This window comes from Rhinopithecus bieti, unplaced genomic scaffold (genome assembly GCF_001698545.2).
Source record: "Rhinopithecus bieti isolate Rb0 unplaced genomic scaffold, ASM169854v2 scaffold_6481, whole genome shotgun sequence".
Lineage (NCBI taxonomy): Eukaryota > Metazoa > Chordata > Mammalia > Primates > Cercopithecidae > Rhinopithecus > Rhinopithecus bieti.
Window position 1 is genome coordinate 4,078,234 of NW_016805314.1, and position 16,997 is coordinate 4,095,230.

General features: G+C 56.2%; 2 protein-coding genes across 6 annotated transcripts in view; one reads left to right on the top strand and one right to left on the bottom strand.

Moving 5' to 3' along the window:
* Positions 1-2,209, top strand: part of LOC108529670 (beta-galactosidase-1-like protein 2) — a 46,461-nt gene extending 44,252 nt beyond the window's left edge. Inside the window, exons 20-22 of the mRNA XM_017872134.1 lie at positions 199-310; positions 705-821; positions 1,071-2,209. Coding sequence (XP_017727623.1) covers positions 199-310; positions 705-821; positions 1,071-1,157 — 316 coding nt within the window. The 3' untranslated portion in view covers positions 1,158-2,209. The remainder of the gene's footprint in view (positions 1-198; positions 311-704; positions 822-1,070) is intronic.
* A 2,150-nt stretch (positions 2,210-4,359) lies between these two features.
* B3GAT1 (beta-1,3-glucuronyltransferase 1) overlaps positions 4,360-16,997 on the bottom strand; it is a 31,796-nt gene continuing 19,158 nt past the window's right edge. For 4 of the 5 annotated variants that reach the window (XM_017872186.1, XM_017872184.1, XM_017872187.1 and 1 more), the window contains 6 exons: positions 13,949-14,044; positions 13,657-13,803; positions 9,828-10,336; positions 8,919-9,215; positions 8,163-8,263; positions 4,360-6,621 (listed from right to left, as the gene is read on the bottom strand). In XM_017872186.1, coding sequence (XP_017727675.1) covers positions 8,177-8,263; positions 8,919-9,215; positions 9,828-10,336; positions 13,657-13,803; positions 13,949-13,952 — 1,044 coding nt within the window. In that variant the 5' untranslated portion in view covers positions 13,953-14,044 and the 3' untranslated portion in view covers positions 4,360-6,621; positions 8,163-8,176. Of the gene's footprint in view, positions 6,622-8,162; positions 8,264-8,918; positions 9,216-9,827; positions 10,337-13,656; positions 13,804-13,931; positions 14,045-16,997 lie in introns of all 5 variants that reach the window. The other variant, XM_017872188.1, reaches the window with a different exon arrangement.

Sequence of the window (16,997 nt, forward strand, 5' to 3'; positions counted from 1 at the left end):
GGGTGGGGCTGGCTGAGGTGAGGGGTGGCACCCGCGCTAGAAGCCACATTTGCAGACTAGGAATTCCCTGCATCCTACCCTGCTGCCATTCTGTGTCCTGGTTAAGGGTTGGGGGGCCATGGATGGGGAATTAGCTGCAGGACGGACCAGATCTAGGGAAGGTCCTCCTCCATCTCCTGCCCTGTGTTCTGTCCTTAGGTTCAGCCTGGACAAATGGAGTTCCCTCCCAGAAACACCCACATTGCCTGCTTTCTTCTTGGGTAGCTTGTCCATCAGCTCCACCCCTTGTGACACCTTTCTGAAGCTGGAGGTTGGTAACCCCCTTTCCCTGCTGGGTTCTCCTGCGTCCCTCTCGCCGTGGAGGGCTCTGAGCCACATGAGCTTGGCGAGAGCCCTTGGTGGCTTCTGTGCCCAGAGGGTCTGAGAGGGCCGCTGGGGACTCCCTGGGCCAGGGGAGTGGGCTCACAGCGGAACCACCTCATGCTTCCCACGTGCAGTCTGAGCTTGGGGTCCATGCCTGAGAGGCGTGGCAGTGGCACTAGGGGCACCGGAAATAGAGCATCCCACCTGCTCACCCTCATGGCTGTCCAGACATAGCTCGCTTTGGTCTCCTGGACCTGAGAGCAGCACGCATGGTGTATGTCTCCCTCCACTTTTGCTGTGGCTCTTGTGGTAGATGAACACCCTTCCCACTCTGTTTCAAGGGCTGGGAGAAGGGGGTTGTATTCATCAATGGCCAGAACCTTGGACGTTACTGGAACATTGGACCCCAGAAGACACTGTACCTCCCAGGCCCCTGGTTGAGCAGCGGAATCAACCAGGTGGGAGCTTCCAGCCCCTTGTTCCCCAAGATGCCCCACCCACCTGCCCTCCCAGGGAGCCTTCCCTCAGGGTGGAGGGCATGTCAGTGGGTTCTTCCTCCCTCCTCCTCGCTGTGGACGAGTTGTTGGTCCCTGTCCCTTCCAGCCTGGTTCCCAAACCCTTTCCTTCTGACCTTGCCACCTCTCAGCACCTCCCCTGGCACCAGGACAGACCTCAGCTGCCCTCCCAGCTGGGCCCTCTCTCCACAGGTCATCATTTTTGAGGAGACGATGGTGGGCCCTGCATTACAGTTCACGGAAACCCCCCACCTGGGCAGGAACCAGTACATTAAGTGAGCGGTGGCACCCCCTCCTGCTGGTGCCCGTGGGAGACTGCCGCTGCCTCCTGACCTGAAGCCTGGTGGCTGCTGCCCCACCCCTCCCCTGCAAAGGCGTCTCCTTAAGTAGCAACCTCAGGGACTGGGGGCTACAGTCTGCTCCCACCTAAGCTCAAAACCCTGAGCCTGCAGGGAAAGGTGGGATGGCTCTGGGCCTGGCTTTGTTAATGATGCCTTTCCTGCAGCCCTGCTCTTGTGCCGAGGCTGTCGGGCTGTCTCCAGGGTGGTCTCCAGGGTGGGAGCAGCTAGTCAGACCGCCAAGCCTTTGGCCCTCAGAGAAAGTGCTGAAACGTGCCCCTGCGCCGGAAGTCACAGCCCTGCCAGCATCTGCTGGACTCAGGCGTGCTCTTTGCTGGTTCCTGGGAGGCTTGGTCACATCCCTCATGGCCTTTTATCCCCGAAATCCTGGGTGTGTCACCAATGTAGTGGGTGGGGAGGGGATGTCTCACCTGAGCTGACTCTGTTCTTCCTTCACAACCTTCTGAGCCTTCTTTGGGATTCTGGAAGGAACGCAGCGTGAGAAACATGTGACTTCCCCTTTCCCTTCCCACTTGCTGCTTCCCACAGGGTGACAGGCTGGGCCGGAGACACAGAAATCCTCAGCCCTGTGTCTTCCTGAGTTAGTAAGTGTCTCTGGTGTTCAGTGAGGATGACATGTGCATCCTGGCAGAAGCCATGGCCCATATCTGCATATCCAGGAAGGAGGGACAGAAGGCCCAGCTCAGTGGCCCCCGCCCCCCACCTCCCACGCAGGAGCAGCCTCCTCCACAGTGTGTCCACCTCCCACGCTGGAGCAGCAGGGGCGGAGCAGCCTCCTCTGCAGTGTGTCCACCTCCCACGCAGGAGCAGCCTCCTCCGCAGTGTGTCCACCTCCCACGCAGGAGCAGCAGGGGCAGAGCAGCCTCCTCCGCAGTGTGTCCACATCCGTGTTTGAGCCTTGTTCTGGGGGTCAGCCCAACACCTGGCTCGGGCTCACTGTCCTGAGTTGCAGTAAAGCTGTAGCATTGAATCACACCCCCTCTGGTGACAGTCTCCAGTCATGTGTGCCACTCTTGCCAGAGGGGAAGGCTGTGTGAGAGCTTCGTTTTCTCGGTCAGGTTCCCATGGGGCCCCATTTGCCGCTCGGGGGTCCAGACGGGGACCGTCCCTGGGGTGGGTGGGCCATGATCCTGGCCTCATACTCCCCTCCTGACCCCGACTCCCCTTCAAATGTTGCTGGATTGGAAGCGCCCTGGAGAGGACAGGTCAAATGCAAATTCATTCTCATGCTGGTGGGCGGGGGTAAGAATCTGCCAGGCAGTCAAGGGCGCTAGATATGAGTTAACTGCAGGGTTGAGTTTTGCTTCACAAACTACATCTGGCATCTACTGCCAAAACCAAATTATCTCCAGTAACAGAAAGTCAAGTAGCACACACACCCCTGCACGGCAAGAGCTCTGGGAGCCCCGTGAAGGTGGGCTGTGGGATGGCGAGCCGTGGAGCTCAGAGGCCAGCAGGCTTGCTGCCTGTGTGTGGCTGCCCAGGGGGAGGTGCAGGGGACATTCGTGATGTACAGCCCAGCAGCTGAGCCAGGTCAAGGGCTTATTAAATGGAGCTTGTTAAAGGGAAGCTTGTGGACAGTGGCTTGGGGACAAGATGAGGCAGAGTCCCTGGTTTTGCCCAAACTCACCAGTTCTTCTGGAACTGCCTTGGAACGACAGGCATGGAGCTGAGATGTGGATGCGACCCGGGCTACTTGGGTGTGGCCTGAGCCAGGTGCAGGGTCTTCTGCCCTGCTTTACCTGGGTGTGTGCTTCTGCAAAGCTGTGTATGAGCTGGGTTCCGTCAGAAAGTGATGGAACTCAAATGGAAGTGAACCTTCCTGCAAATCCTCCTGTAGAGTGGATCACAGTTCCACGCAGACCTGAGCAAGACACACTGTGGTTTCCTAAGGTGAGGTCTTCCTACACCAGCTGCTTATTCTTGCCCTTCTTTTTTGCCAGTTGACTGCTCGGCTTCTCTATCAGAGTACCTCTTGGCAGAGCTTATTCTCCAGCGTTGACTAAAGATTTGTCCATATCTTCCACGTGGTATGACCTCATCTAGGTCTCTTTGGAGAATCTCTCTTCATATCCAGCCTCTGAATACTGGGGGTCTCTGGCCCACTCCTTGGGCTGTTTCTTTCCTCTGTCCACACTCACTGCACAGGGTCTCACCCGTGACGCCTGTGGTTTGTAAACAGGTTCGACACCTGCGCCTGCCGATACTGGCCTGCACCTGAGCTCCAGGCGTGTGGGGGCTCCTTTTCTTCTGCATGTGTCTAACAGGCACCTGACACAGAACTCCGTTTCCCCACATTACCCCTCCTGCACGCAGCCTCGTATCTGGAAACGGCAGTGCTGTTCTGTGTCTTGGGCTATTTTGGACTCCTCTCTTTATCTCCCACATCCAGTCCAGCAGCAGATCCTCCTGGCTCTGCCTCCTAAACTCGTTCAGAATTTGACTGCTTCTGTCTGCCCCAGCCCCATGCCCCACTCAGCCCACTGCATCTTGGCCTAGATGACTGCAGGAGCCATGTCTCCACCTGCCCTTGCCCTCTCCATTTATCCTCCGTGCAGGAGCAGGGCAGTTCTGAGAGATGGATAGATTATGTTAGTCCTCCATACTGGACCCCCCATTGCCTTCTAGGTTCACCTGATGCCTGTGGACTCCCTCCTTCCATGCCCACCGCATCCCTCACTGCCGTTGCCCCAGCAGCCCCCACCCAGCCGGTTGAGCCTTCCTGCTGATCTATAAGCAACGCTTGCTCCACCTGCTGGACAGTTCTTTCTTCTTGGACCCAGGGAGCTGCATGTCAGGGTGCTGCTGCTTTGCTCAAATGTCACCTTATCAGGGAGGCCTTTCTGGCCACCCTACAGAGCACTGACCCGTCTCCACTGTTACCCTCTGTCTCCCCAACTCAGCCTCATTCTCCATACAACAGATTGCATCTGGAATAACATGTATTCGTCATTGCCTGTCTCGTCTCGTCAGTAGGTCAGTTCTGTGAAAACGAGAGCCTTGTTTTTCCCTGCTGTGTGCCGGCTCCTAGAATAAAGCCTGTTCATAACAGGCACCTGATAAATACTTGTTGGGTAGCTAAATTAATAAATGAGAGTAAAATAAGGCAGGGCTGAAGAGGATTAGGACTGTTAAAAACTGTATTTGACTTTTAATTTTGAAAGCAAATTAAATACAGTTAAATAAAAACAGACCAGATGCAGCTGCCTGGGTGCCACCCTCACCCCAGCCTCTGTTCTTGGAACTCCTAGCCCCTGGCCTCACTCCTGTGTGGTGGGGTTTGCCAGCGAAGGAGCAGGGAACAGACTGGGTTTGGAAAACAGTCGTCCTCATGGACCCGTTTCTGATTTATAACAAACTCATTCCCAACAAGGATGAAGGCTGCAGTCCACCAGGGTTATAATTATAAATAAATATACATGCAGCTAAAAGAGGATATTAGGTGAGAACAACGGACCTAGCATCTGCCAAAAGAAGTCCCCATTTTGTTGTTCATTATCAATTTCCTGAAAATGAACTCTGGGTTTTTGGCTAAGAAGGTGGCCTCAGACCAGCCAAGCTGACCTTGGCACTCAGGGCTGGCTTCTGTGAGTGAGGCAGTCAAGTGCCCACACATAAGTTCACCACCTGTGCCCACCTCCTCCCTTCTCTCCCATGCCACCCCACTTGCTTTCAAGGGCTTGGTTTCCAAAGCAACATTCAGGGTGTAAGAGGTTGGGGAAAACGTCCTGCAAGGTGGCTCAGGGATCTGATTCCATCAGATGGTCTCATGAATACTGTGGGAGATTAAATCCATCTCAAAACAGGCAACCAATGCTCTATTCTGAATGTTAGGTCTCTGGACTGAGTCCCACCCACCCACCCACTCAGGAGTGGGTTCTGAATGGCCCTCAGATCTGTCCTGGTGAGTCTTAATGGGGTGGGAGGCTGTTAGTTAAAAAATAAACACCTCTTCAGTAGGCTGGGGCCCTTTCCTTTTCCTCCACTTGGGGGGAAAATTGTGCTTCTGACTTGCAGGAGAATGAGCCAGATCACCACCAGAGAGCCCGGCCGGCCAGGGGGAGTCAGAGCCCTTTCCAGCGGGCCTGGGAGGCCTGGGGAGGGCAGCAACTTGAGACACACTGTTCTTTCTCTAGGGTGGAAAGTGGACAGCTGGACATGAGGTGGGCTAGCTTTGCATGCTCCCGACTTAGGGAGAAGTAACATTTTCTTTCCCTTTTTTGTGTTTAGAATAATTTCCAAAGCAGTGTGCTCAGGCCTCCCTCCTGCTCAGTGTCCCACCAGCCCCTGCCCCCTTTTCCCCAGTCCCTCTGCTACTCCAGAGTCCCTCCTCCTCAGACCAGGGGCAGGAGAGAGTTAGGGAATGGCCTTGGCCTCGGCCTCCCTCCTTTTTCCAGGCTGCAGCAGGTCCCACCTTGCACGCCACCCACCGCCCATCACCTTGCCCACTGCCCACCACAGGCTCACTGCACCCTGAGGTCTGTGGCTCTGAAGAGCTACAGGAAAAGGCGCCTTCCCTCCCCAGTCCAGTCCAGATGATGGGCCTAGCAGCCGAGGTGGGCGGTGGGGAGGCAGTATGTGGACAGTGGGGCCGTGGGGTTCTTAATCCAGGTCAGGCAGTGACCTGTGCTGTCTCTAGAGCCCACCCCTTTGCCAGTGCTGGAGGAGAAGGGGTAAAGAAAGGGGCCGTAGGAGGGGACTCTGCTCCTGCCACAGCCTGAGGTACAGGGGGTGCCTATTAGGCCCAGGTCCCCCCCATGCAGGGCTGGGTGCCTGTTGGGATCAAAGACGGCCTTATGCTCTGTAAACATGAACCAGAGGAGAGCCACAGAGGTATGTCTGATTTGGGGGCAGCTCTCGGGAAGAGCAGGGACCGAGGAGAGGAGCAGAGCACTCATGATGCCCGTGGGCTGCTCTCTGGTCTTCAGAATTCCCTGGCTGGGTGTCCTGTGTGGTAGTGCTGGGCCCAGGGACAGGGAGCCAGGGAGGGCCATGCTCCACTTGACTGCAGGGTCTTCTCATCTCCCTCCCGCCCCGCATCACTGCAGGACCGGTGTGGGTGCCCACTGCGCCTGCTCCTGCAGCCCCGTCAGTGCAGGGAGCTCTGGGGAGGTGCACTGGAGCACCGGCTTGGCTGGTGCTGGATACCCCACCCTGGCCATCAGGTCTCTCGGGCCCTGGTCACGCTGGTTGGAGAGAACAACAGATCTGGGATTTCTGTGCTTAAATTCTCTGTCCTTTGTCGTGGCATCAGGCTGGGCTCTCTCAGAAGCCCCCAGAATAGAAAGGAGGGTGATGGTGATTCCTTAGGAGTCGGCCTTGGAGGGACCATCAGCCATGGGGAGAGGATGGAAGGCCAAGAACAGGGTCTGAGGAGGAGGCTCCTGTGAGGGGAGAGGAGGAATGAGTGAGGTGTCAGCTGAGGATGGGGCTGGAGAGGGAACGGCCAGGCAGGGCCACCAGGTCCTCTGCAAAGCCCAGGCCCCCAGGTCCTGTGGGGGCCTTTGTGGGGGGCAGGTGGGGAAGGTGCTCCAGTGAGGGCAGTGAGGGCCCAGTGAGTGCAGGAGGCAGGAGTGAGGCTCTGTACAGACACATTCTAAGTGGCACTGGCCAAGGTGACTGAGTGATGCCCTGTGGTCCCCTGCAGGCAGGGGGATGCAGACACAATACAGAAGCTGTTGCTTAGCTCCAGGGCACAAGGACAAATGTCTGTCTCAGGCCCCAACCTCTGTTTGGCATGACCTAGAGCAGGGAGTCAGGAGTACCAGCGGCTTTGAAGAGACAGAATAAGATCACAGAAAAGCCCCTGAAAATGCCTGGCTTTGCCAACCACCCAGCACAATTCACTCGTGTCAGTGTGTCACCTTGGACCATTCACTTAGCTTCTCTCAACATCATTTCTTTGCCTCTGAAGTGTAGGTGGATCCTGTGGCCTACTTCCAGAGAGGCCTTGAAAGACTAGAATAAAAATAGCCACACTGATGTGACTTATGTGCCATGAACTGTTCTGGTGCCCTCAGCAACCTACTTCACAGATGAAGAACTGAGGCCCAGAAAAGTCAAGTCAGGTCAAACAGTGAAGAGCAGGGGTCCTGGGAGCTGAGGCGGGCTCGGGTCTGCGCTGTCACTCTGTGCTGCCTCTCACTGTGACAGCCGTGGCTCACGGCTGTGGAGCAGCGAGTCCGTGAGTCCTCGCCATGGCCATGTGGTGAAGGAATCCACAGGGGAAGAGGCAGACTTGGGGGGACAGACCCTGGCCAGCGAGAGTCTGAATGGCAGTGCCTTATGGGGTGCAGGCGTCACTGCCAGCAGAACAATCAGCAAGGTGCTTTGCAAGCGCCGACCCTCTGAAGAGTCTGGTGGCAGAGAAGGACCCAACTTTGCAGGTGAAAGTTAATGCCTGGGGCCGGGCGCGGTGGGCTCAAGCTGGTAATCCCAAAGCAACTTTGGAGGCCGAGACGGCGCGGCATCATGACGGTCATGGAGATTGAGACTATCCTGGCTAACAACGGCTGAGAAACCCTCGCTCTCTACTAAAAAACACAAAAAAAACTAGCCAGGCGAGGTGGCGGGGCGCCTGTAGTCCCAGCCCTACTCGTTGGATGCTGAGGCAGGCAGAATGGCGTGAACCCGGGAGGTGGAGCTTGCAGTGAGCTGAGATCCGGGCCACTGCACCTCCAGCCCGGGTGACAGAGGCGAGACTCCATCTCAAAAAAAAAAAAATAAAAAAAAAAAGAGAAAGTTAATGCCTGGGGACTTTCAGGTGGCCCAGTGGGAAGGGGACCGTGGTGAGGCCCTCCCCTCCTGCCCACATTTGCCCTGTCCTCCACAGTGAAAGCCCAAGAGGAAAAGCATGAGACAGTTGATTTGGCCCAACCTGGTGCCGCCCTGCCCAGCGTGTGGCCCACCCTCGTCATGCCCGTACCTGCATCCTGAAGCTCAGATCTCCACCGAGGGGTCAGTGAAGCCCTTCTTGCCCTCATTCACCAGCACTGGCTTCTCTGTCCGTGTGTGCCACACCAGGATCTGTGTGCCCAGAGATGCAAAACATGGTGGGACAGGCCCCTGACCTCACTCTGCTGCCTCCCTGCTCCCTCCCACACCGTGTAAACATTTCTCCTGCCCCTCCCTTTCCTTCAAGAGTTTTTCAATTGTTCCATCAAGATTTTCTCAACTGTTTTTTTATTTATTTTCTGTGGCACTAGACTATGCCGTCATTTTTGCTGTCTGTACATGTGATGCCTTCAGAATACCTGCTGGAAATGGGAAGTCGAGAGCTACAGAAAAGAGAAGCCCCAAGACTTCCCGTGTGTGTGTGTGCATATGTCTGCATGTTCATATGTGTGTATGTGCGTGTGTGCAAGTGCATGTGTGTGCATCTGCATATGTGTGCACATGTGTGCATGCGTAGGCATGTGTGTGCGCATGAGTGCTCAGCAGGGAGGTCCTGGAGCACAGCTGTTTTGTGGGAGGTTATAACTCCCTGGTGGCCATTGCTCTCCCTTTCCCTGCCTGTCCGCAGTGTCACTGCCTTACAGGTGATCAACGGCCTTCCTGGGAGGGGGTTTCAGAAAGCCCAGGCTATTTTGAGGACTCTGTTTCCATCTCCCGATCTGTAGGGAGGGTCTGGATGTGCTGGAGACACGTGCGTCACAGCTGTCAGTGCTGCGGAGGGTCTCACCTTGGTGCAGTTGGCTGCCTTGGGCTCCAGGTCATTGAGGGTGACAAGTTCTCGAAGGAGGCTGCTTTCCTGGTAGCCTCCCTTCACACCTCGCAGCTTGAAGTAGGCCTGGCTTCGCTGCAGAATGAGCCGCAGGTTGACTGCAAATCCAGCCATGTCTATTGCAAATGGCCGGTGGGGGTCAAACACCGTCTTCCAGCCGACCACCTTCCCTGCCCCGTTCACCCGTGGGGCCTCGTACCGCAGGCCACCCACGAAAGCGACGGGCCACACGGACACCCTCCTGGTGCTGCGCATCTACAAGTGGGGGGTCCAGAGTCAGGGCGCCCGCGCTGCAGATGTGGACGGACTCCCGTGCCCATGGGAGGCGACATCCTTCAGCAACCTCTATGCCCGTGGCCAGCCAAGGCCACCCAGGGGGTCCAGTATAGCCCTGCCCCCAGGGCCCTGTCCCACGGGTTGGGCACCTGAGGAGAACCTGCCCTGGGCTGCTGGCGAGACCTGACCTCTCAGACGGCCTGGTCTTCACCTTCTCAACATGGCCCTGCTGCTGCTTTCTCCCTCCCCACTCTAGAGTGTGAAATGACTCCCCTTCTCCCACAGACTAACACAGCCCATATACTCAGGCGGCTCCCACTGTTCCACCTAAGAGGTTTCTGGTAGTCACGGAGAATGACCTACTCACAGACCCATTCAGAGGACACCTCTAGGGCCAAGAATAGGGTTTCGGGGCTCCAGAGCCACCTGCCTTCCCCCTAACGTGTGGGGGATGCTGCACCCGCAGTTCTGTCCCTCTCCCTGGCTCTCTGCTGCCTGCCCCGCTCCCAGCGCGGCTCCGCCTCCCGGTGTCCCCCTGCGCGGCCTCCACACCCGCAACCCCTCCTCGGGCGCCCTCCACCCCCGCAGCACCTCTTCGAAGAGCTCCAGGCTGTAGGTGTTGTCGTCGTCCGCGAAGTACACCACGCCGGGCTGGCTGCAGTTGCGCGGGAAGGTCTCGCGCAGCCAGCGCAGGGCCAGGTTGCGCTGCATGGTGCCCCGCGGGATGCGGGGGTCGCGGGCGTCTCCTCGCAGCTTGTAGTTGCGCGGCGTCTCCACGTGCAGATGCGTGTAGTTGAGGCCGGTGTCGCGCAGCAGCCGCGCGGTCAGGGGCGTCCGGCGCGGCGCATCCTCCACCACCAGCCAGTGCAGGTTGGGCACGTGCAGCAGCGTGTTGGCCATGCGCGTCAGCTCGGCCTTCTGCACCGGCCGGCTGTAGGTGGGCGTCACCACGTGGATGGTGGGCAGCGTGTCGGACCACGGCGGCGGCCGCGTGTACACGTACTCCGTGCGCACCACCTCCACGATGTCGCGGTCGGACATGCAGTACTCTCGGGGGTCGGTGCCGGGCGGCGCCTCGCGTCGGGGGTCGCTGCCCTCATCTGCGGAGTTGCGAGACAGGCGATGTGGGGAGGAGCGCGCTGGCCGTGGCCCCGGATTCAGAGCCGGACGCCACCCACCCTGCCAGGGCACCCTTCTCCTCCCCCGCAGGGGCTGCTCAGACCCCTGCCTTGGACCTGGTAGCTCCAAGGTTGAAACCTGCAGCCCTGGAATCCTCTCTGTGAGGGTCCTAGTTCTGAAGACACAGAAATCACCTCTTCCTTCCCACCTTTGCAGCCCTCTAGCTATTGGAGTGCAGCTGCCCATATTCCAAGACGGCATCCTCAGTTCCTAAATGTGCTGATTTTCCTATGAAACGGCATCCTACCCTCCCCTCCCTAGCCCTCCTCATCGGGAGGGAGCTGACCACACTGCTCTGCACAGGGCTGGGCTAGCAGAGCACGTGGCACTGTCCCACTGTGGTGTGGGGGCCACAAAGCCCCAGGGCCGCACCACTGCGGCAGCAGCCAGAGCATACTGCGGGCCTGCAGGAGCCTGAGGCAGCTCCCCAGAGTTCTCAAGCCCTCCTGTCAAGTGGGGCCTCTTCCCTCCTGGCCTTATGTAAGGCATTCTCTGCATCTTGGTGCTGAACTTCCTATTTAAGTGCATTTTATTCTTGTGGGTTTTGCCCATAGTTGTCAAGATAAATGTAGATCTAGCAGTCCTAGCAAGAGGAGAAATCATGGCCATTGGGATTCTTGTTTTCCATGCATCCCTTCTCTCCATTCATTCCTTCCATCGGAAGGGCTCAGGCACCAATGACGGTGTGGCCCTCACTGTCCTAGCTTACCGTCGGGTGGTAAAGGTAAGAAATTCCGACGCCTGGGCTGAGCCCCTGCCCAGTTCTGCCGTTACAAACCCTATGCCTTGAGCAAACTGCTTAGCTTCTGGTGCCTCAATTTCAGCGACTGTAAAATGGGGCTAATAATAGCATCGAACTTAGCAAGTTATTACGTGGATTAATGAGTCGACACCTGCTAAGGGCTGAGAGCACCGCCAGGCAGTTTCCTCTCTTGTGGAAGGGCAGTGGCCAATTCTGCTTCCTTCTGGCTTCAGGCAATCAGTGGGGACAGAACGAGCCAGTCACACCAAAGGGGAGGACCCTGGGCATCAGCTCTTCTGCTGCCTCTTTCTGGCCACCACTGTCATCAGCAGCATGCGGGGTGTGTGGGATGCTGGCATGGAGACCATATGAACAGACCCGGGAGACTTGCTCTCGGCTCTTCAGGAGTTCTCACGGGCAAATGGCACAAGGCACACAGCAATTTCTGAGGGCCGGGGGAGGTGACCAGCACAGATGCAGTCACTCAAAGGGGACTGCTTACAGGAGTTTGGAGTCAAACTGCGAGAAGAACAAGGTGGAAGAAAGTGGGATGGGTGTCTAGGGTTCTGACTTGGATAGAAGGCTTAATTTATCCTATGAGAAGTATTGAAAACTGAGGCTTTGGGAGGAGGTTTAGAGCCATTTGGTCCAGCTCTCTGTCACCTCAATCATCCCAAGCCCACAGAGGACCTGTGCCCTGGGAAAGTCCCCAGACATTAGGGCACAGCCACTGCCTGTGCTCCTGGGCTCTGCCCTTGCCGTTGGCTTCAGGGTGTCTGCAATTTTGGGTCCTAACGGCCTCCTGGTGACCCTAACTTCACTCAGTGGCAGCTTTCATTCGCTCGCTCTTGGCATGCTCTGGAGAGACAGAGTGCCAAGTACCCAGCCGCAGGCAGCACCGTCAGTGCTTAGCAAACAGCCTGACGTCTCCAGCGCTGGAGCTCTGCCAAGAAAGCAATCGACACGATATCATGTCGCTTTATATATAGTAGCTTTAACCCCTCTGGAGTGATGTATTTGCAAGACAACAACGATTCTAAACTGACAAGCACTGAGAACAGGCGCTAGAGTTGGGAGGAGAGGATGATGCTAGGAAGAGAGGCGCTAAGTGGCGGCCATGGGCCGTCGGCTGCCGCCACCTTGAGCTCGGCCCTTCCTCATGGAAGCTGCAGGAACAGCTAGGGGTTTGCAGGACCTGGCATTTGTGCGGAGCAGCATGACTTCAGGCTGTGAGTTTTGGACACTGCCTGCATCTTGGGGTTACAGGCACTCACCACCTCTCTCTGCGTGGACTTGGGTGCCTTGTTTATCACACTGCCAGGTAAATATCATGCACACTGCAAACGGACAGCAGCTGCCTGACCCCACGTGTTGAGTCTGTGCATGTAAGTGGGGAAGGGGGCAGAAGAGAGCCTGAGACAAAGTGCTGAAGAGCTGGGGCAGCCAGCTGTGGGGTGCATGGCAGGTTTGGGTGTGGAGAGCTCTGTGTGAGAGGGAAAGGCAACTCAGGAGCCAGAGCCAGGGGAAGGGGATTCTACCCTTAGTTCTTCCACTAGTTCTTCATGGGACTTTTCCTCTCGCCAGCCCTATTTCCACCAGGTAGCACTAGACCAGGGTTTCTTGCGCAGGAAAAGAAGAGAGGCAAACACTGTACTCCCTGTGAAGGGTTTAAAACACACTGCAGGCCAGAAATCCTCCCTGACCATCCACTTCAGAATGGTCGCTTTCCTTGCATGTCATGAAATGGCATGTGAAGTTGTGTACGCATGTTTTTCTGTGTGTGTGTGTGTGTATTAATGATGCGTGTTTTTTAAGTTGTTCTGTATTTTAAGATGCGTTGACATCTTGGGGGCCCTGCAGATCTGGGAGGGACTGCCCCTCCCAGGACTAGCTAACTCCTAGTGACGGTGTACACCTTGCCTGCAAACACACTTTTCATATGCAAACTACCTGATCTAGCGCTCACACCCACCACCGTTCTGGAGCTCTCCCACCCAAGCCCCTACCACACCAGGGTGATACCAGACAATTAGAAACCACGCCCATATCCTAAACCCACTGACATTCTTCAAACTATGCAATTCTGAGCCAGCTCAGCTGCTGACAGTGCTCTGCCCTTCCCTTCCTATGAAAACCACTTCCCTTCCTACCAAAACCACACTAAAGCCTCCCACTCCCTCCACTTCCCACCTCAGACGCCAGCATTTCCCAGGGGCACGGTGTGCCCCCTCCTCTTGGGTGCTGAGAGTGACAAGCTCTTCTTTCAAGGTGGTTGTCTCAGTGTCTGCCAACCTACCGTCCTGGACCTCTCTGAACTGTGTGGTAGCTTCCACTAGCTTCCCATTCCCACAGGGGTGCAAGTCTCACGAAGGGGCCTGGATGGTCCGGTGCTTCCTCCTAGCTGCTTAGTGAGTACAAGCAAGAACCCCTGCATGTCAGCTGTGGTCACTGTCACTACCAAGGCCCAGCTGGGCAGGCATGGCATGCGTGTGTCCTCACCCTTATGCACCGCAAGCAGGGGTGCGAGGGTGCTCTGGTGCCAGACGGTGATGAGCAGAGTCCAGGGCAGCACGATGAGGACGATCGCTAGGATGTCCCGTCTCTTCGGCATCTCCAAGGCTGGCTGCACCCACGGCTCCTCATTACCTGAGTGGCGGTAAGTTCAGGAGAGGGGTGGCCACGGGCGGCGGCAGCACAGGGGAGAAAAGAACAGGCATGGGCCGGGCCGGCCAGGCATGGAGAGGACAGAGCAGCTGAATGTTGGCAGGTCTTACCAGCACTCACAACCCACCCATTGCGGAAGCAGGTTTACAGAGTCCGGCCCGACTGGAGTCTGAGAAGGGGTCACTGTCCAGGGGTAGGGTCAGGAACCCTGGGGGGTGGACACCTGCAAGAGAGAACAGAAGCAGATAGCCAGAGACCCAGGCACAGGAATGGACGCCAGCAAGGCCGGGCCCTGCTCTGGGACACGCAGCGTCTGGGGTTCCACAATGGAGCCTCAACCGTCCATCCCCTGAGGACCTCTTCTTCTGCCTGTTTGAGTGGAAAGGGCTCTGTTCTTCCCACAGGCACAGGGCCATGGCGCTGCTCCATTTATGAAAGTCAGTAGGGGGCAGGGGGCAGAAGCACAGACTGCAGAGACACCAGGTTTAAATCCCAACTGTCCACCCACAGGCTGTATGACCTTTGCAAGTCATTTCAGTTTTCCATGCCACAATTTTCCCATCTGTAAAATGGGCCACTGTGGTTCCCCACCTCATAAGGTCATTCTCAGAATTAAACGGTACCTCCCATGCAGCCCTAAAATGCCAGCTACTTATCAAAGCCTGGATAAAGGGGTGAGAGGTTCTCTCTCTCTCTTTTTTACCATATTGTACCATAAATTATTATATTAAAATAATTTCAACATTTTGGATTTGGGGGTACACGTGCAGGTTTGTTACGGGGCATACTGCATGTGACGCTGAGATTTGGAGTATGATGAATCCCATTTCCCAGGTACGAGCATAGTACCCAATAGGTCGTTTTCAGCCCTTCTTCCTTTTACAGTGCCCAGTGTCTGTTCTTCTCAGGTTTACAGTCATGAGTACCAATGTCTAGCTCTCACTTATAAGTGAGAACACACCGGATTTGGTTTTCCGTTCCTGTGTTAATTTGCTTAGGATAATGGCCTCCAGCTGCATTCATGCTGCTGCAAAGGCCATGATTTCGTCCTTTTTTATGACTGTGTAGTATTCCTTGCTGTATATGTACCATGTTTTATTTATCCAGTCCACACTGATGGGCACCTGGATTGCTTCCATGCCTTTGCTATTGGGAATGGTGCTGCGATGAACATACAGGGGCAGGTTTTTTTTTCTTTTTGTGAAACACTTTATTTTCCTTTGGATATATACTCAGGAATGGGACTGCTGGCTAGAATGGTAGCTCTGTTTTAAGTTCTTTGAGAGATCTCCAAATTGCTTTCCATAGTGGCTGAACTAATTTACATTCCCACCAACAGAGCATATGTATTCCCTTTTCTCTGCAGCCTCACCAGCATCTAATAGTTTCTGGCTTTTAATAATAGCCATTCTGACTGGTGTGAGATAGTCTCTCACTGTGGTTTCAATTTGCATTTTGGTGACAGACTTTTGAGGACAAAGAAGAGATGTTTCCGAGATGGGCCATGGGGGAAGTGGGAGAGTGCCTTCCTGTGTCAAGAGAACGTCCTCTGTGCAGGACAGAGCACCAGGTGCTGGGCTGGGCAGCAGCAAGAAGAAGAGGGGTCCCTGCAGGGGCTGCCACATTGAGGGGAGACAGTCCTCCAAAATGACAGCAGCAGGGGACCCAAGTGAGGAGAATGAGCCACTGGGACTCCTCAGTCCTGCAGAGGGTCCACTGGTAGCATCCCTGGGAACTGTTCTCTCACATGGCAAGGACACTGGGTGAAGAGACCTCCTGACCACCTTGGAAACTGTCACATCCTCTTCTCCTCCCTTTTCACTTCTGTGCCGAGCACCATGCATGATGCAGCAGGGACCTGTGGGGGTGATGGGGAGGGCAGGCAGCCTCGGGCAGCCCAGCCAGCCTCGCTGTGCTCACCTGTCCCAGTGCCCAGTGTTGGGTAGGGACAGCGCCTCACCTGGGGACCGTGCTGCCTGCTCCTGCCCCAGCTCACATGTGCTCACCATTTCAGACAGAGTCGAGCACTGTGACCGAGGAGGGTTTTTAGCCCGAGTTTCCAAAATAGTGTGTTTTCCCCTCCTTGCTGGGTCCTCTCTCCAAATAGTTCTGATGCCTTGTGGAAGAGCATGATTTGTCTTCCATGAAGAAGCACTGTGGTTTCCTGGGACAGCCGGCATCCCCTGCCCACATCCTGCCATCAGAGGCCCACCGATCCAGAGAGTCTCCCCCACCCATTCCCTGGGGAGTGGAAGATCCACTGGGGTTCAGTGTCACAGGCACGTAGGAGATAGTGGACATTCTAGGCTGTGTGTGTCTGTGTCCCCCCACAAACTCCTCTTTGCTGGCCCCGTGAGGGACAGAGCCTAGAACCCCACACGGGATGCCTGCCGGGTCTTGTGTTCTGAGATGCAAGTGACCTCATGCCACATTCCCCAGATTTAGCCTGTCCCTCCACACCCAGGCCACTGCTGGAGTTGCATGGGGCTGTGTGTCAAGACACGTTTCGGCAGGTGTGATCTTAGGCCACAGCTGACGAAGGGTGGGGAGGCCGGGCCTGGCTGGGGCTTCAAAAATGTCCAGGAAGATTTTCTTCTGTGTTCTCGGAGACTCTTGAGGAGTTTTCTCAAGTGCTCCTGGTTTTGGTGAAGGTTCTAATACCAGGATGGAGAAAGCCAAGGAGAGAAGACGAGTGTCCTGCCAGCTCAGTCCCTGTGGGCCACTCCCTTCCCTTTGGCGCAGCCTCTCAGCCCCCGCCCACTCTGGCATCTGCTCGGCCTCCCTTGTGCCTGCTTGCACTGTTGTTTATACAAACTTTCCTATAGCGTGAGGGGTATCTGAAGATGAGGCTCAGCTCTTCACATGCACCTGCTCCTGCAACATTAGAGCAGCCCTGCGCAGCAAGCATGGCTGTGGTCCCTGTGGGTTCATCAAGGCCAGAGAAGGGGAGTAACTTGCCTGAGGTCAACCATGAGGAAATGGTGGAGTTGGAATTGAATCCAGGCCATCTGGCTCTATGCCGTCATCAGGGGCATAGGATGAGAGGTCCCAGGCCCCCAAGCCTCTAGAACCTGGGCCAGGCGCAGGGTGGGCAAGGGCCACACACAGACCAAATGCTTCCTCTGGCCTGGACCACAGCCACCCTCCTCTGTGATGGCTGCCCACCCGCCCCCCCC